At 33.0% G+C, this 19,166-nt stretch overlaps 3 protein-coding genes across 3 annotated transcripts in view; 1 reads left to right on the forward strand and 2 right to left on the reverse strand.

Annotated features, from left to right (window-relative positions):
* Window positions 1-1,256: 1,256 nt before the first annotated feature.
* LOAG_01472 (UDP-Galactose transporter member) lies at window positions 1,257-4,378 on the forward strand (the record flags this gene model as incomplete). Its single annotated transcript, XM_003137011.1, has 6 exons — window positions 1,257-1,448; window positions 2,489-2,596; window positions 2,853-3,104; window positions 3,501-3,600; window positions 3,691-3,885; window positions 4,185-4,378. The coding sequence occupies 6 exons, from the start codon at window positions 1,257-1,259 to the stop codon at window positions 4,376-4,378; spliced, it is 1,041 nt and encodes a 346-aa protein (XP_003137059.1).
* A 1,174-nt stretch (window positions 4,379-5,552) lies between these two features.
* Window positions 5,553-13,811, reverse strand: LOAG_01473 (ThiS family protein; the record flags this gene model as incomplete). The annotated part of the gene is made up of 22 exons (XM_020445762.1): window positions 5,553-5,909; window positions 6,336-6,474; window positions 7,183-7,357; window positions 7,931-8,076; window positions 8,165-8,257; window positions 8,415-8,514; window positions 8,784-8,845; window positions 8,979-9,140; window positions 9,406-9,557; window positions 9,841-9,981; window positions 10,112-10,265; window positions 10,350-10,527; window positions 10,763-11,015; window positions 11,162-11,261; window positions 11,403-11,539; window positions 11,760-11,852; window positions 12,012-12,125; window positions 12,350-12,522; window positions 12,654-12,807; window positions 13,000-13,124; window positions 13,448-13,624; window positions 13,775-13,811. The coding sequence occupies 22 exons, from the start codon at window positions 13,809-13,811 to the stop codon at window positions 5,772-5,774; spliced, it is 3,003 nt and encodes a 1,000-aa protein (XP_020303818.1). The 3' UTR covers window positions 5,553-5,771.
* A 1,062-nt stretch (window positions 13,812-14,873) lies between these two features.
* Window positions 14,874-19,166, reverse strand: part of LOAG_17787 (PAP/25A associated domain-containing protein) — a 12,604-nt gene continuing 8,311 nt past the window's right edge. The window contains exons 21-28 of the mRNA XM_020450449.1: window positions 18,412-18,602; window positions 18,060-18,202; window positions 17,635-17,860; window positions 17,387-17,464; window positions 16,980-17,193; window positions 16,499-16,602; window positions 16,224-16,354; window positions 14,874-15,497 (exon numbers count right to left, since the gene is read on the reverse strand). Coding sequence (XP_020305878.1) covers window positions 15,494-15,497; window positions 16,224-16,354; window positions 16,499-16,602; window positions 16,980-17,193; window positions 17,387-17,464; window positions 17,635-17,860; window positions 18,060-18,202; window positions 18,412-18,602 — 1,091 coding nt within the window. The 3' untranslated portion in view covers window positions 14,874-15,493. The remainder of the gene's footprint in view (window positions 15,498-16,223; window positions 16,355-16,498; window positions 16,603-16,979; window positions 17,194-17,386; window positions 17,465-17,634; window positions 17,861-18,059; window positions 18,203-18,411; window positions 18,603-19,166) is intronic.

The raw sequence follows: 19,166 nt of genomic DNA on the forward strand, positions 1-19,166 counted from the left end.
TGGAGTTTAAATTGTGAAGGAAGATTGTTCTCGCCATAACTCTGAAGTTTGCATAGCGAATAGTGGCGACCACTCAAGTTCTCTTCAATTTTTATGTGTCGTGTTGATGTCTAAATTTCCTATTCAGTGCCGTTATAACGGTTTGTGCCTTATATCTATTTGTACTTGTCTTTGCTGAGGTTATTTTTACCACTTTTGACCATTTTCTTTGGTCACTTTTGTTATGCATCTTCCAGCTTTTATTGAAGTCTACAGTGAAATTTGACAAATATGCTAATTATATTCACAAAATTTACATAATTACACGTGCTGTCTTTCATGTTTATATGCTCTATGCATTCATTTACATTTAAATCATGTTGTTTTCAGAATTCAATAGCAATATAGTCGTTTGCAGAAAGCGGTTGCTGAGGTAGACTAGGAAATTATTGTTGAAAAATTTTACAGTGTTGAGAGTAATGTAGCTGATGGAGTTATATTGGGTCCGGGTCTGCGCCCGAAGTGTGTAATGTTTAAGTTTTAGTTTCAACATGGAAATCAACTGTAATTTTTCCAAGGTTTCAATGTTTAAATCGAATTTGATTCCAAATAAAAAATCTTATTTCCAGCCATTGAAGATTTGAGCGCTAACAAGAATGATAGTGGAGGGAAGGCGGCATTCACAGCAAAAATAAATTTCCTTTTGTTTTAATGGCTTTTTTTTTGAATGGTTTATTGATTTGCGATAATCGATGTCTCTGATTGATTTGTTGTTTTGAAATGAAATATGATCTTGTCATTCATTGTATTTGCTTTTCGGAAATTGCTAGGATAAAATATGTTGTAATAAGGTGGCATGTTGATCTGAACCGCTTTATTGACGGGATTTCATTCCGTCAAAATCCCATTCAGTTCTTTTGTCGTCCAAGTATATGAATCGTTTTATGGAAGGAACGTTCTCGAGATGGCATTTCATATGGATGGTTAAGCATTTCATTTCTGAATATGCTATTCGCTAAGTTTTTCTGTCCTACACTCCTTACAAAACATTTTTCCGAAATGGTCTCTAATTCATTGGTGTATTGCTTAGAAATGCTCTCTTAGGTGATAAATATGCTTAATAAGCGTTTAGTGATGATTGAAATTTACATTGTACTTCAGTGGCGTACATTATATTGTACTGTAAGTTTATTGTAGCCTTCCTCCAATACATCAAATTAGACACTGAGGAGATTGATTTGGATTTGAAATTTGGCAAATTTATCACTATTGCAGCAATGTCAGTTAAAGGGAATTGGGAGAAACTACCATCGGGAAATATTCTTCCATCGACATCATCACAGATGACTGAAAATGGAAATCGAAGTAGTTTTCCTTTCAAATGTTTCATTATTACTCAGATGATTTTTATTTGGACAAGCTATACAATAGTCGTGAGACATTCTCGTTCAAACATCCCCAAAAATTTGGTATGTGATATGGCTGTTCGTAATCCTAACAGATTTCTCATTTCTTGAAACTAACTCAGTTTTGGAATTTCTTTGCTGGTCATTATAAAATATCCCCATTTTAAAACTAATATTCATTCTCAGTGTTTAATATACTTCCACTACCGATCGTCAGTTTCGAAACAGTATTATTTATTTGCTTATTCTATTTGTTTATTTATTTATTTGTTTATTTATTTATTTATTCATCCATTTATTTGTTTATTTATTTATTTATTTACTTATTTATTTATTTATTCATTTGTCTATTTATTTTATTTATTTGTTTATTTACTCATTTATCTATTTATTCATTTATCTATTTGTTTTACTTATTTGTTTATTTATTTATTTATTTATAAATTTTATTTTGTTTATTTATCTTTTACTTAATTAATCAATTAATTTGTTTATTTATCTACTTATTTTATCTATTTATTTGTTTATTTATTTATTTATTCATTTATTTACTTATTTATTTATTTATTTATTTATTTTACTTAATTAATTTATTTGTTTACTTATTTATTTATCTATTTACTTATTTGTTTGTTTGTTTGTGTATTTGTCTACTTACTCATTTGTTTATTTACTTATTTAATTAATTGATTAACTTACTTGCTTGTCTATTTACTTATTTAGTTAATCAGTTAATTTATTTACTTGTTTATTTATTCACTAATTTGATTTAATTTAACTTAATTCATTTATCTTGTTTAATTTATTTATCATACATAACATGCAGTATTAATCAAGCTTTACTCATTTTTCGAATTGTTAGCACTATTTCGTTTGTTTCTTTTGTTTTTTTTTTCTTTTTTTTTTCACCCAATTTACTAATGGAGAAGATTAATATAATGTATTACTCATCAGATAATAGATGAAGTATTGTGTCGGGAATCTTGTCATTACTGATTTGTGTTATTTTTAGTTCATTTCAATCCAACCTATCTCTTCCATATTTTTTGGTTGCAACTGAGGTAGGGTTTAAGAAAAAAGGGATAATTTTTGACCTTTTCCAGCAATACTTCCCAACAACAGTCGTATATCTTTCGGAAATGATCAAACTGATTATTGCTTTATTCTTTGTCTTTCAACTCAATAACTACAATGTAAAAGAATTTGCTAGAGTAAGTTCACTTCACCTTTTACTTGTCCCGTATCTAATGATATCATCTGCATAGTTATATACAGTGATCTTCTTTAGAAGCTGTTCCTAGTTACCATCGAAGAAATTTAGATTCACATCAGATGTAATACCAAAACTCGAAGGTAGAGCAAGAAGTTAAAATGAAGTTTTAGTAAGTAGCAGTTTCTTGAACAATCGATTTTTTAAAGAATTGGCGGACAGAGATGAACCATTTATAGCAGTTAATTGAATTGTAGTATATGGCGAAGGAATATTTCGGGAAGCCAAAGGATTTGCTGAAAATGACTTTTCCGTCAGTAGCCTATGCATTTCAAAACAACCTTGACTTCGTGGCACTGTCAAATTTGAATGCGGGCATATATCATGTTACTACTCAACTTAAGGTGGTTACTACGGCTATTTTTATGATGATTATTCTTGGACGACGATTTTCAGGCACGCGATGGCTTGCAATTTTCTTACTTTTCGGTGGTGTTGCTGTTGTGGAGGTACTCGTTTCAATGTTTTTAATGATTGGTGAAATTAAATGACAAAAATGTAGAACACTTGTTTGTTTGTGCTTCTAAGTGTCCGTCACTAATTATACTAGTCGTTTCTTGACTGCAAGTGCATGCAAGCGCAAGTGGAGCATGCAACTAGAAAGATAAAAAAAGCAAATATTAAAAAAATTACAAGAAATTGCGTATTCTGGGTTCCACTTTATAGTTTGATGTATTATAGCGTACTTTAGCAAACTGAAAAGTTCGTCATTTGTGTAAGGTATTAGAAACTATCACAATGGAATCTGTGAGGTAAAAGCAGCAGTTTTAGTTGCTCACAGTATTACTTCATTATTCATTATTTATGGTTCCATTCATTTAAAAGCTTATATTTTGAATTTATAGCTTAGCGTAAACGAAAGAAGTGTACCGGAGAAAAGCGATGAAAATTACATGCTCGGATTGAGCGCTGTACTACTCACATGTGTGACGGCAGGCTTTGCTGGTTGGTAACCTTCAGTTTAGATGATTGTAATTTTTGGTAGTTGCAAATTCAGAAATTATAGGTATCTGAATTTCTTCGATCAATTTTCAGGGGTATACTTTGAATATATGCTTAAAGCCGACAGTGAAACATCGTTCTGGATACGGAATCTTCAGATGTATAGCTGTGGCCTAGTGAGCGCAGCTTTGGGATGCATTCTTTCTGAACGGAATAAAATTCTAACTAAAGGATTTTTTTATGGCTACAACATTAATGTCATAGCTATCACTCTGCTCTTAAGTTTAGGTAAGTCAATCATTTTTTCTCGTAGTTGTAAGTAGACTTATATATAAAATTCTTCATAGCAATGCAGAGCCACAAATTTTAGAAATGGTTGATAAATTTCTAAAAACGAAACTAGTCAAATAAGTTTCTAGTGAGACACAGCATTTCTAGTGAGGCGCTGATTATAATCATTCATTGAATATTATGATGCCTCAGTAAAAATAAGAATACAAAATGGATGAATTTAAATATGGAAGAAATGCTGTGTACAGTAGAGCAGCAAATCGTAAGCGAGAAGTGCGAAGTTCTTTCTATTCCAGGGGGTATTTTTATATCACTTGTGATGAAATACCTGGATAATTTGTGCAAAAGTTTCGCTTCAGCAGTGAGTATCATCTTGGTCGTTATGATCTCCTATTTAATATTCCACGATATGCAGCTGAATTTAATGTTTATTACCGGTTCCATAACTGTTTGCGGAGCAATATTATTGTATAGTTCTGTACAAGAATGAATAATCCTTCCTGAAAATACTTCTTTTATAGCTAAGGATATGAAAAGTCTAATTATCATTCAGTGGAATGAAAATTTCCTCGTTATGAGATACCAAAGAAAATTACTCTTCTCGACCAATCCGTGGAATCCAGTCCATTTTATTAGAAGCTTAATTTTTGCTTTTCTGTAAATTGATAATGCAGTAAGTTAGCACGAGGAGATAGACTGTTGATTCCCGTACTGATATGATCAACATGGTCTTCATGGTTACAGGTCTTCCTTGACATTTCTGAATTTGTTTCTCTATTTAATTGGATTTGCTAAATGTTGTCGTCGGAACTTCATGCGTTTCTATTGAATTTATTTTTTCTCCTCAGAGTTATATTCCAAATTATTCATAGCTGACAGTTTGAATCCTTTTAGTATAATAATTCTTTTGTATTTTTCTGTAGTTTCGCTAATTTTCGAATCATTTATTTTCGCATCTGATAGTATCAAAGGACATTATCTTGAGTGATTATTAAAATTACTACTTACCAAATCTATAAAAGTATTTTGTGTTTGAATTTAAATATCGATACAAAGTCCGTTTTATCTTCCCAGCAACACTTCCAAAACCAACCAATCAATATAAATGAGGAAACAAAAGCAAATCTTTTAAATACCTGGCGGCATCTATTTTCCTTACTACAGTGGTTTCATTCCACTTTTTTTACCTTTCCAAATTGAACAGAATTATCACTTATCAAATTTACAAAATATGTGGCATTTTGCTAATGTTCTTACATCTGGTTATCTGGTTAAAAGCTCGAAATTTATGAACTGTTTTTCGATCACTGACTAGTTATTACAATGCCATATGAATGGTATGCAAAACATTAAAACTTTAATGATTTCTAAATAAAAATATATTAGCAGAAAGCCATCATTTTCCGATCTCTTCAAATGTGCGACGAAATTTTTGTGGTTTTGCACTACTATGTTGGCTATAGATCATGAGTGGTAGAAAGGCATCCGTTTGGATGTGAGGTTGAAATTTAGCGCTATGTTGGAATCGGAAAAAGAACACGCCAGTACTAAGTACTGGCCATAGTTTGTTAATATTCATTACACAACTATTTGTTGAGTAAAAAAACAATTTGTAGATGCCATTATCGTTAAAGTAGGAAAAGTTATCTACCAAATATTTCGTAGCGTTAGTGCTGTATTGCAATAGGATCTAGTAATTGTTGTAAATATCAGTCATTATAATACCATTTTCTTTCCTAACATTAGCTTAATATATCATAACATAGGATTGATGCTTCACAAGTCAAAGCCATCCACAAATAAACAATAGGACTTCTTTCAGGAGAAAAGATGCATCCGGTTATCGACAAAAGCACCGCTTTCTTCAGGGAAATTTCCAAAATTCAACCACCACTTATCGGTGGTATTACAGCGATTTCTGAATGCGCACTGATCGTAAACGTTTCATTATGATCACCGATATATTCCTGATTTAGAGCTAGTATGCAACACTCTTCAATTGGTGACAGTTCCTTCAGCATCTAAAAAAGGTCAAAAGTTTACTAAAGTATTAATCAGATTGCTTAGCTGCTTAATCATTTAAAGCTCCATATCAATCAATCTGGCACCGAATAAGCAACACTGAAAAGAATAAACCGCTGCGGAAGGAGTATGGCCTGTCCTGGGACGAACCAAATTCACTTCTCAATCGGATGGTCATCTATATTTTTAATAACTATATCTTTGCTTCGATACGGCTAAAAATTTTTACTTCTATCATCTACCAGACCGGTTGTTGATAGAAAAATTTCTCAACTAAATGGAAATGCCAGCAAGGTCTCGGCACTTTAAAAAGTTAATCAAGAATTGCGAAATCATCCAAGGAGCATTAAGAAGTGGTAAAAAGCAACGCTCATCACAAAGTACCGAAACAATTTGTGAATGATAATAAAGGTTTAAAAAAAAGCCTCATGAAATATTAGTTGTCGCAGCTGTCGGTAATTCAACACATTCGGCACATTTACATTTCTTTCCGACAAATTGGCCAATTCACGTGCTTCACCGAATAAAATAAGATGAACAGGTACGGTTGCAATTGTTTTCATGCTGAGTGAGGACAGAGATTTTAAACTTCTAATTTTCAATGTAACCGCATTATTTATTTCCAGTTGCAATCACAGAAAAATTATCACAATAAAGTAACTTTTTTTTCTCAAGAAATCAGAACTAGTGGAGCAACGGATATGCAGAAAACGATACGGATGAAACGACGTTCCCCTTGAATTGAATTCATTTAAGAAAAAACAAATGAAGACATTGCTCGCCTTTAAAAGCACATTTTAAAATTACAACCACTTTTTCTGTTTATTCGAAAAAAAACCATTCAACAGTCACAATTCCTCTACAAATCGATGAATAAAACCAAGAATATAAAAAGACATGAAATGGAGATCTACAAAAACCTGATAATTACTGCTCAAATAATTCACATAACAATTTAAATGCTAAAAAAATGACTCGCAATAATGAAAACGTAGTAACAAAACATTAAATTTCAAAAGAACATACATTATGCCAAGAAAAACCGAAGTCGTAATAAAATCCCAGTTCGATTCAGTGTTAAACACAAGCGCTCAACATGTATTTCGGGAATTTTTTGAAAAAGATTTAATTAGCAGTGAAAAAAATGCGATCCAGAAAAAAGGTAAGGCTGAATTCCGTACATGCCCTAGAACTATAGAAGTTTTTAAAACGTATAATAATTGCCAGACATTTAGAGTAATTTGCAACGGGAAACAACAATATTAGTATTACTGATGGGAAATAAGCGACTCGAGGCGTAGCGTGACATCGCGAATAAACTCACTGCATCCTTCACTCGTTCTTGTCAATTCCAATATTTCACGCAATAAAACATCGCATTTTAACCCACAGATTGAAACGGCCGTGAAATATGTTGAGAGGATTTCGTTTAACTTTGTAGTACATCCTAGAACGGTAACGATGAAAGCAACAGTGGCTTGGTAACATTAGAAAAGTTCATTAACTCAAAAAGTCAATGTTGCTTTAAAAATTCTACTTCTACTTCGAGTTGAGGGTCGAATAGTGGACCGTAAGTTTTTATGCTTTTTTATTACTCGCTTCTCGTTCATTTATCTACTAAGAAAATACTTCACTAACTCTTAGTTTCCCTATCAGCCCTACAGTGAAGATCTAGAATTTAAGTTCAAAATATTTGATAGAGTGCGCAAATAATGACTTCACAGAAGTTAATTATGCTACTACATTAATGGCATTAAAAAATTATTGGGATTAGAAGAAAAGTAAGCTGATCAGCCTCGATTGCTTTGTGGTAGTTACACAGCATGGCTATATCAAGGGAAACTGCTGGATATCCCCTTTTTTTAATCCTTTTCGAAACAGGCTTTCCATTAAAGCCACTCTTTGTCTTGGAATTATAGTTAATCATGAAACATATTTGAAAATCGTGAAATCTGCATGCCTCAATACAAGTGGATTATAAATTATTTTTCCAGAAAATCTGATTTTACAATTCTCTCACCATGCTGAAGTAGAAATCGTACGTATAAATTGAGGTAGTGACGAAAATCGCTGGGAAGTTTTAATGAAAGTGCACTGCAAAGCCTTTCTTCTAGGAATGAATGTGTGGCAGTGATTTGGACTTCACTGTTTGCATGAATTGGGCTGCTGAAAACCTGATTTCTAATATACGAATAATAGCAAAATGGAACAGAAAAATATGCAGAAACAGAAAAAGCTTCAACAAACAGCCAACCTTTTTATAGGATTAAGCAAAGCACTAGTTGAAGCACTCATTGCTGGCATACTTAATCTAGGCAGAATGCTTTTTTCATCGAACAGTAACTGCCTAAAATCAAGAACTGAAACACTTTTCTCAAAATACATGTTATCTTTCCAAATCAAATAAAATTTACGTACTGACGGTGATAATTTTACACAAACAGAATAAAAAGGTCATGTTATTTACATTTAGCACAAAATATCAGCAAAAAAGTATTTCTTACCAGCAATCTAGCGACAGCAAAAATGAATAAGTCCTTCCATTCGAAAGTGTAATGATAGGTTCTCCTATATCTGATAATATACATGAAACTACTTTACAATCTGTAAAGTATTCATTGATATTTTGGATATCCATATCGGTATTTTGGGAGAAAATCGATATATATTAAATGGAGTGAATGAAGACGCAGCAAATCATCTGCTTATTAGTAAAGGGAATTTCCGTATGTTAGGTATGACTGCTAGTTCTGAAGTGATCAGATGACTGATAGAAATTTTTCTGATGATCACAATGCTTATCAGAAAATTTGATAACGATTGAGAAAACGAAACAGTAAATAATTCGTCTTCTGTAACAAGTTGAAAATTACCTTTTTCGCAAAAATCAGCAACTGACCTTCTTGACATAATACATTTCCTACTTTCTATATTCCTAAAAATATGCATCAACCGTAAACCTTCCAGTTATAAAAAGAACTGAGAGATTTCAAGAAAAATCTCACACATGGCTATGACCCTTATAACTGTTTACCTCTAAATTAGCAGAAAGATGAAAAAAGTCTAACCAAGAGTAAACCAATCCTTGAGATGAGCATACAGAAAGATAATTCCGATGCACTTGAATTATAAAAGGTAATGAATCGATAGTAAAGAATGTATGTAATCGACCGGAGGGTGTTGAATAAATGTGGATACTGCCATCATAGCAACCAGTTACAAACCAGTGACTGTAAGAGAATCATTTAAAAAAAAATTTAAAATCCTCACTTAATTCGAGCTAACATTTTTCCATCAGTTAAATGAAATAAACTGATACCTGTAGCAACGATTAATCACATCCAGTGAAAGTTATACAGTGACATTTCTGTGTACAAGACTAAGCGATTGTTTTTTCAAAATGAAATCGCAACAATCCAGTCTTTCTTCAAAATTCTACCAGGTCAACAGAAACTTCAAACTTCAGGTAAAAGAAATTTCAAGTAAAGGGAACACCTATTAGCAGCAGCGGAACACACAACTGGATCCATATGAGCCGTCCACAGTACTGTTGTATCTTTCATACCACAGAGCTTCGTCAATTTAACAGTTGCCGCAATTTCATACTCATTCAACACATCAATCCTATTTATTGAACACATTTCAGTCTGCAAATTTAAAGATATCAAACAAATATCCTACAAAAGATTATTTGAACAAAAAGTTATTGAAAATTATTTCAGCTGATTACTTAGTTTACAAAAAGTACTCGAATAACCTTGAAAATTGAATGATTATAATCAATATTAATTCATACTTTTCTGTTATAATCCTAGTTTATCCTGTACTTTTACGCAAAACATGTACCAGTCGATATTTCAATCAAATAAATGCAAAATCAAACAGCGAACTAAGGGAGTATTGCAACCATGGTAAATTATCGAAACATACCGGAGGTACAGATATCGACAGCGATCGCCGCTGTTGTGGAATAGGAAAGATAACGGAACGATTATCATTCAACATGACTGTTAGTGACTCCGGAAAAGGAGCAGGGCGCAATAGTGGTTTCAGTGATAATTGAGGCAGAATCTATAAGGAACTGACAATTTAGTATCGGTAGCTACTAATTTCCAGAGTATTCATTTTAAATCCGCGAAAAATTGTCGGTAGCTACTAATTTTCAGAGTATTCATTTTAAATCCGCGAAAAATTGGGCAACCTGCTCAGTTATGGATGTCGAAGGATGTGTGTCCATCGGTTCACCAGTCTTTGGCATAGTTTGTATCTTTTCAATACTACTTACCAAAACTCGGCCATTACTTTTGGATGGAGATGCCAAAAGATGCACAGATGAAGCTTGTGCTGGCTCATAACTGAAACAAGCTATTTTCATATAAAATCTATTAAAAAATTTAAAAAACCAAATTGGAACAAAATGTGCTGCTTCACAAATTGACCTGCTTGACGCTGGTTCGTCCAAAGAAGCAGGCGTTACAGTTATTTCAGCTTCAGGAACTGTAACAGAAGCAATAAAAGCAGGCTGTATTCTTCTTTTCCCTGATTTTGTTCGAAGTTCGATTTGTTTCTTCGGTAATTCCGATGAAACAAGCATTTTTTCTGAATAATCAGTTTGCACTGCAAACAAAAATTAATGTGCAAATAGGATCAATACAGAAAAAAAGGAAGAAAGCATATTTCGTTTCTTCCAGAGTGGTAGGTTATTTATGCCATTCTGCTCACAGAGAAAAATGAATCAATTAAAGACACGATTTATTATTTTCTTCAAAAAAAAAGATGAATCGAGAGAATCATCATGGTGACAGACGGCATATATCTTTTGAATATATTTAAAACAAAAACAAATCAAAACCTGGGTTACACGAAACTGGTGTATGAACAACGGTTTGACTGTTACGAAGTTCTTTCATTTGTGACGAAATGAAGGAGGCGGTGTCGTGAACTTTCGACTGTTTCGGACCTTGTTTTTCGTTTTGAAGCTTTTTCAGGTCATCAACAAACATTCGGTTTGAATCCTTGGAAGACAACAACTGATGTCCATTATTTAGTTGACCAGAAGAATATTGCAACGGTCGACGACTATACATTCGTTCACATAGGTCACCCTTAAAAGCATCATAAACTACAGTAATAAATGCAAACTATCATTGATATATCCATCTCTTTTGTCCTTACAGAATTTATCACGCAAAGAGAAAGACAAAAACGAATGAAGATTAGCCAGCTTAAAACAATTTTAAAAAAAAAACACCATTTCGGAAGAAGTAAGCAATCGTCCTAATTCTTTCGCATCGAACACAATTGATTTTACTGTCCCATCCATAGAGCAAATAGTTAGATGATAATCATTCCTATAGAAAATGGGCTTACTTCAACTAATACTATACCGGCAATGTTAGAAAGCCGAAACGAATAATTTTTAAGATCAGAGTAAACTTTTAACAATTAATATGCAAGTAACTCTTCGACTTCATAAGCAAAAAAATAAATACCAGGAAAAATCAAGTATGGAATGTTTAAAAAGCTTGTACAGGACAACTAAAGGTCGATCTACATTTGGTAGCAACCAAACGCTTAATGACTTGTCACGACTGCCCATTGCTATACAGCTTACTTGAAGACGATTGCCCTGCAACAAAGTTTTTTTCAACTTGACTGAGAATCATAGAATACAACGTCTTATGCAAAACTAAGGTACATATAGATAGAAATGAGATAGGACAGATGAATAATCAGTAATATATACAAGATAATGGAAGATTTAAAGTGCAACGAAGAAGTGTTGGAATGACTCTGTAGAAAAAGTTCTCATTAATTCCAAAATTATTAAGTCGTTTTAATTCAAAAACCTTGTAATTCTGATATTCAATCATACGAGGACATGCTCGAACCACTGTTACAGCTTTTCGATGACCAACTAAATCCAGCGTAGTATCCCAATCCTAGATATCAAATGAGACAAAATTTTCAAAGTGTCATAGCTTTAATGAATAAATAAGTGGTGATTCTTAAGTGAACTTATTGGAAATTAAATCCTAATGAAAAATAAGTAACTAGTGAAAGAACTAGCTAGGTGAATATTTTGCACAAAAATTTTTCGCCTTTCTTCGTATCAAGTGAGCAGTTGGCCCGGAGTTATTACTTGCACATGGCGCTATCAGGTAAGTACCATCTGGTGACCAGTCTAATCGACAAAACATAGTAGACTGGCTACTCTGCAAAAGCATAACATATAATCACTTTTCGAGTTCCTAATCCTGTTTTTTAAATTTAAGCAAAGTCTCTTTAAATCTAAAAGCTTGGAAAGATTTCGGAAGCAAAAAATTGAACCATCAATCGATTCAACTGACATTTCATTGTGAACGATTTGAGAAATTCTGATTTTTTAGTGCATGACAGTTTGCTGTTGTAAGGTGCTAGTAACTTTTTTAAAATAAACCTCAATAAATGGATCCATGACTACTTTGATGCACTGCCAATTGTCAGTTGTCCAGATTCTCACAGACTTGTCAGCTGATTGCGTAGCGAGAAATTTTCCAATTGGGTCCCAGCTTACTCCTTTCACAATACCCTGATGCCCGCCTCGTTCGACTGTTAATGACACCACTTTGTCTGAAAAATTTTCAGACTTCACCACTTGAAAAAAATCGGCAGGCACACAAGACAAAAGAAAATTTCGGAAGTCTTTAAGCAAAGGGATCTAAAAAAAAGTGGAAAAGTGATGTTGTAAAGAAAATACATACTCGGTAAATTATGGGCGTCCCAAATGATCACAGCATGATCCATCCCACAAGATGCAAGATAGCGGCCATCTTTGGACCATTCAAGATGTAACACATCTAACAAATGCCCATACAACCGGTACTTCTCCCGATATTTCTCGACATTAATGGAATCCTGAAATATGTTTTATTTACAAACATTTTGACATCTGAAATAATTGTCTTCACTTCAAAAAAAGAATGTAAAGGTAATAATGATAAAGGTTTTAAAAATGGATCACAAAGGTCTCCACAATAATTTTGTTATGAGTAAATACTGTTCACGAACGCAAAGAATGATGACTAATTTCATTCGCAAAAACACTACTTTAGAACCAATCGTTCCAGCACTGAAAACTCGACCACCAAACTCCCAGAGCGTCAGTGATTGTTGATCACCAGCACATCCAAGATATGCTCCATCCGGAGACCAACGAACACAATTAACACAATCTAAAATATTATATAGAAAATTAAACATTTAAACAATAAAAGAAAATTAAATAAAACATTGTGTAGAAAATTTCAATAGCTGCATTCACAAATATCAAAGCAGAGAATGCTAGCACGGCGATGTAATGACATGCGAGAAAAAGATATTTAAGGCTATCCGCCTTAGGCTCATTTCACCGATACCAATTTCCATATATCGTGATGGAGCTATAGATGTAAAAAAATAGGATAATACAATAAATGTTTGTTTCTACGTGACAGCAATTAAACAATCCTACTTAAATTAAATGTAGAGAACGTAACATGAGAATTGCTTAAATTACTTTGATGCAGAATTCGCGAGAGTAGTCGACTGCACGATGCCTCCTGACTGGCTTTCTCGTTAATCACTGGTTTCACATTCCAGATGATCACAAGGCCTGAACCACCTTCACCACCTTGTCCGCACGTTGCTATCTTCGTGCCATCTGGATGAATATCTACTGAATAGATTGCACCACCTAAATTCGAAAATTACAGAAAAAAAAAGAAGAAAACGAAGACATAAACTAGCCAAATATTTGCCGAGAACAAGAACATTTGGTGAATACATAAGAATATCAATAACCGAAGCAGTAGGAATAAAATCTTTAGCTCATATGAAATCTTACCTGAGTGATGGATCCATACTGGATTCGTTAACTGCATCAATTATATACCTGCTGAGAATTTTTCGCAAAGCAACACCTACCCGGTATGTCTTTTCCAATTATACAACCAAAATCTTCCTTCTATGGTTTTTATAGGTTTAAGATTCGATAGATAAATTTCTGCAAGGCATATTTTTCCTTTTAAATTTAAATTTAAATTTCATGGGTCAATTTCGCTCGTCAGACGCAGTCCTCCATTTACAAGTCATGACTAAGAAAATAGGATATTCTGGAATTATGATTTAAAAGAAATGGCATCAACAAAAAGTGATGTTTGCATTTGAGCCAATTTCACCAACTTTCTTCCCATCCACCTTATTGCAATCCCAGTTCACGAACATTAAACCTGATTGAAAATCCCAAGCAAATAAAAAACTCGCCTCTACAAATATTAGTATGCAACGTATGCAACATTTTCGCTGCTACGTGTTATGTTGGATTAATTGTAAACAGCTACTTCGAGATTATTCTCCTTCTAGTTGATCAAAAACTTTAATGGATCAATAATGAGACAACAATGACATTTCCATATTGACATAATGCAAAATTGACACAGCGGAGCTAAAATGATTATCAGAAATCACGCTATTCAACATCTGAATAAGAAGAACTAAAAATATCTTGGGTGATTGATCTCGCTGTAGGTCACAAAAACATTCCAAGCAAACTTCGATATGACATTCTATGAATTATGTCCCTTTTGTTAAAAAAAAAAGGCAATCAAACAGCAGTACTGATAAGTGTTCATGAAAAAGCTAAACAGTATGAGCGAGAATGAACATAAGTTATAAATACCACAATACGATTAGTTTAGCTGAAACATATGATAAATTTATGGCAACCAATTGACAAAGTTAAGATACCGTAAACCCATAACTTTCTTTTCACAGAGAGTATCGTTAAATTTAGACAGGAATCAAAAAAAGGAAAACCCACACAAACATCTTGATCACCGCGCATGCTTCAAACCTGTGGTATGTTTCGTTGTCAGAGAAAGAAAAGGGAGAATCAAAGAGAACCTCGCGTTCTTTGTGCATTCCCAACGTGAAGTGGGAATGATGTCCCAGCTTATTTTACTATTCAACTAGTCAAAAGATCTAATTTAAGTTTCTCGGGGAATTTAACTAGTTGAAGAGAAGTTGAAGATAGTGATACAATAGATGTAAAAACTCATTCCAGTTGACACAAAGTTCGAAGCACCAGCAAAACCCAATCATAATCGAGAAAAAGTAAACAAGGGATGAATTAAGAGTAAATTTCACGAAAGTAAAATGAATCATTTTAGTGCCGCGTTACATTACATTCCTTATATTACGAAATTATATGAAAACTACAAGTGGAAAAAACAAATGGTTTCCAGAGGTGACCGAACACTTTGTATTCGCTTATCATTGGATACAACATTTTATCAAATTTCTAAAAGGCTTTCATTAGGGATTAACTTCAGAAAAAAGATCAGAAACGATATGGTAATCGATATATACGAATCAGTATGCTGATAAATTCAAGAGGAAGCAAAACAATGAATGATTACAATAAAACGACAATAATGGCACTCGCTTTCCATGAAATGACACTACGTCTAATTTGGTCGCTTACCGCTGTGATTTTCTTAAATTTTTTCGGCAGTGATCACTGGTGCCAGAAAGTTCGTTAATACAGGGATTCTCTGGATTAGCTCTACCTACAAAAGAATGATATAAAGAATATGATAAAAGACAAAGAATTTTTCTCAATATGCTAATGGATATATCCAGAAGTTCTAACAATTCATTCTAATTTATTAATACAACATGAAGTAATACGATAAAGAACGAAGTATCAAATGAATGGAGAGAGAGAACTGATGTTAGTGACAACAAAAGTCACCAATTTCTCTCTCAACCAATATTTCTACTCTAAGACGATCTGTCATAAGTTTATTTTTCAGCCTCAATTAACCAATAAATTACTAAACTGAATGTACAGCTAACAAAATCGATGGTAGCTGCAGACAATTCGTTGAGAATTAAGGCCGATTAATCCATTAGATAAGAAAAGGAGGTGGAGATTAGACGGATAAGATGAAGTTAATTCACCGCAAAAGATCAAAACATTTAGATTCCACACATTAGTTTGCTACATACAGGAAAACAATTGCTTGAATAATAATTAAACAATCTATAGATTATTTACACTCCAAAACATATATATATATATATATATATATAATATTGCACACCGAATAGTTATGCAAGAAAAATTTACTCGCCCCAGTAGAACCAGAAATTTCTGCTTGGTGAAATAACTTATTTTTTGATGAATTCTTTATAGTCCAATGCTGTCAGATTTACATACAAACATCCTGCTCATTGAGACGGATGAAATATATAACTAAAAAGCAAGAAATAATTTGAAACTAAAGAATTACTTGTTTAGTTTCTTATCTTTCAAGCCCAGAGGACAATCCATTACAAAATGTCCAACTTGTCGACACCGATGGCAACAATTGCAATCCAATGGAGGACCACTGCCCACACGGCAATCTGAGAGTAAGACAGACTGAAAGGATGAAGAAATAAAAGCTTGAAAGTAAAACAAACAAAATCGCTGTGCCAATTTTATTTCTTCGCATATCAGATGACAAAAATAAAGGGAATCAGTAAGACACCGTATTAAACAGTTGACACAAACAGCAAGGCTTACCGCATAAAGCATAAGTGAATTATGATTTAGCTTTGAATTTGGGACGGATAAAGTATTGAATTTCTCCCAACTCAGTATAAATGATTTCTGTATATATGCCATTGCTGAAAAGAGTCCAAACATGATTGGCTTGCATACGTTTCGATTATTTACTCATTAAGGGTACGGTTAATTTAAAACTGATAAGAATGTTATAAAGTAGTAAATCTACCATCAGAAAATAACCAGAAAATGAGAAATTTTGAAAAATCAAACCAAATAGACCAAATGATTTCAATTTAATGTTTAGATTAAAGGATTAAGAGATAACCTCCTTATGAAATAGCTTGTGTCAATTAACCTCACTAGGACAAGCCTATCACATTGCAGTGCACAAATTTCTGATACTTTATTAATTTTAATTTCTGATACTTCATCCACTTTTCATTCTGCTTATGCCAGATCATTTTAAAACTCAATAATCCACTTAAATTTTGCTTACTTTTGGAATGAACGCCCGAGGAGAGATTATGAGTGAGATCAAATGGATCTTCAATTGCAATCGGTCTAGACTGCCAGCCTTTGTCCAGCTTCAAAAGTGGTAGAGTTTGTCGAATTTGTATAACTTCTCTTGTAAAATCGAATTTCGTCCCGAAATAATCCAAAAAGCCTATCCACAATTCCCCAACCGTTGATCGATTGTGAATTGTCCACTTCTAACGCAAATATACAATTTACAAAAACAAACAGTAAGAGGACTACATATTTTGAGAAAAATGAGCATTAAAGTTGATAAGAAAAAAAAGTATATGGAAGAAAACGAACACGAAATGAAATAAAAAGAAATAGGAGATGTAAAAATGCGTATATAGTGGGGAAAGAGAACAAAATGCGAATTCGAGAACTAACCAAATCTTCAAAGCTACAAAAGTACACATCGCAGTCATCAATTATTACTGGTTCTCTATATCTTCCAGGCGGTACTAACTGAAAGTCATCGCATACGCATTAAATAATGAATAATCACACAGTCTATAGAATATAATCTTATTAAACAAAGAAAAAATAAGTATTATCAGCATCACCAAACAAAAGAAATAAAAATAGGAAAGGAAATGTAAAATAAAAATTCGGAAATTATGCAAAGAAAAACAAACTTCCTGAAGGAATGGAGCAACTGGTGGATTTGTTCGTTGAAGATAGTGAATAAGCATGATGATATAAGAATAGGATGAAAGACTTCCTTTCGATGCATTTCCAATTTCGCAATTTTTAGCCCACATTTTAGTCATTATTCCTAACTGATGTATTCGGCGATCAAGTTTACTGTATGTCCGCAGCAAACGTGTATTCTCTAATGCTAGCACATTATACAGTGACACACTAAAAATTAATTGAAATGCAAAGAAAATTGACATAATTTTGCAGTTAAGATATTGGAGAATCCTTAATAATCAAAAATCATGTGTTTTATTATAATAACAACTACTTCATGTCAACAGATCTACTGGAAATACATTTTAATCAGTAATCTCAACGATCAAGTGGAAAAAAACCTTTCTGGTTTACGCAAAATACTTACTCTGCCTCAAGATGATAGTGATTACGGCATCGAAACTTCACGATTGGTACTTTAGCATGTGGAATTTCGTAAACGAACGTAATGTTAGGCATTTTACGAATCACTTCAGCAACTTTACATATGACTTCTGCCGAATCAATGTCCTGTAATAATGCTTCCTATTTAGTACATAATAACCAAATATGTGAAATTTATCATTCGAAATTTGAAAATTTATTGTCGTTATCAATTTTCATCGAAATCTGGAAAGACTTTGGCCGGACTTGACTGTAAAATTGAAAAGAAGAACTTTGATCCACAAGCTGAAAAACTGATTTTTAACAGACTAATAAAGAATCATTTTAAAATTTACTTCAGATCTCACTTCTGGTCCAAACCGAAGACAAATATCTGCATCTGAACCTAAAAGACCGAATCCATTCCCAGCTGAACCGAACAATGAAAGATGACAATCAGTACGATAAAAACGTCGAAGCCAACTTTCAAGTTCGCGGCATAGTGTTAACATATGATGCACATAATAGGGTCTAATTCGCATTGTATCTGAAAAATATATGTATTGAAAATTAGAATGCATTCAACTTGTTAACATTTATTTTGTCAAATATCTGACATTCTTTTTTATTGAGAAGTTCGATTTATTTATTTTTTTTTGCAATATTTCTTCATTTCCAATTTTTTTTTAGAATCGTTTCTTCCTTTTGTTTCGCGATTTTAACATGGCTTTTCTTCTGTTATTCATGATAATTTGAAATTTGAATTTTTGGAAAGAAAGCATTGAGATGCAGTTAAACTCTTCCCACATTCTCTCAGATCTTTGATTTATCCAGCATTAAAAAGATGATCAATATCTAAGAAATGGAAGAGTTTAGAAAGAATGTTTCCCCTGTAACGATGTCTCAAATTAAGTAACTGACAAAATTTGAAAGATTCTTAAATCTGAATACATGAATTGACGGATGCAACTTTACCAACATATTTTTTTTGTCACACAAAAATTCCGTTCCAAACTTTGAAGCCTAAAGAATTCAATTAAAAATGAATCACTAAAAATATCGGAGATGACAAGGTCAATTATTTTCTTTCGTTGCATTAGTTAATGGTGGG

Source organism: Loa loa (genome assembly GCF_000183805.2).
Source record: "Loa loa unplaced genomic scaffold supercont3.128, whole genome shotgun sequence".
NCBI lineage: Eukaryota > Metazoa > Nematoda > Chromadorea > Rhabditida > Onchocercidae > Loa > Loa loa.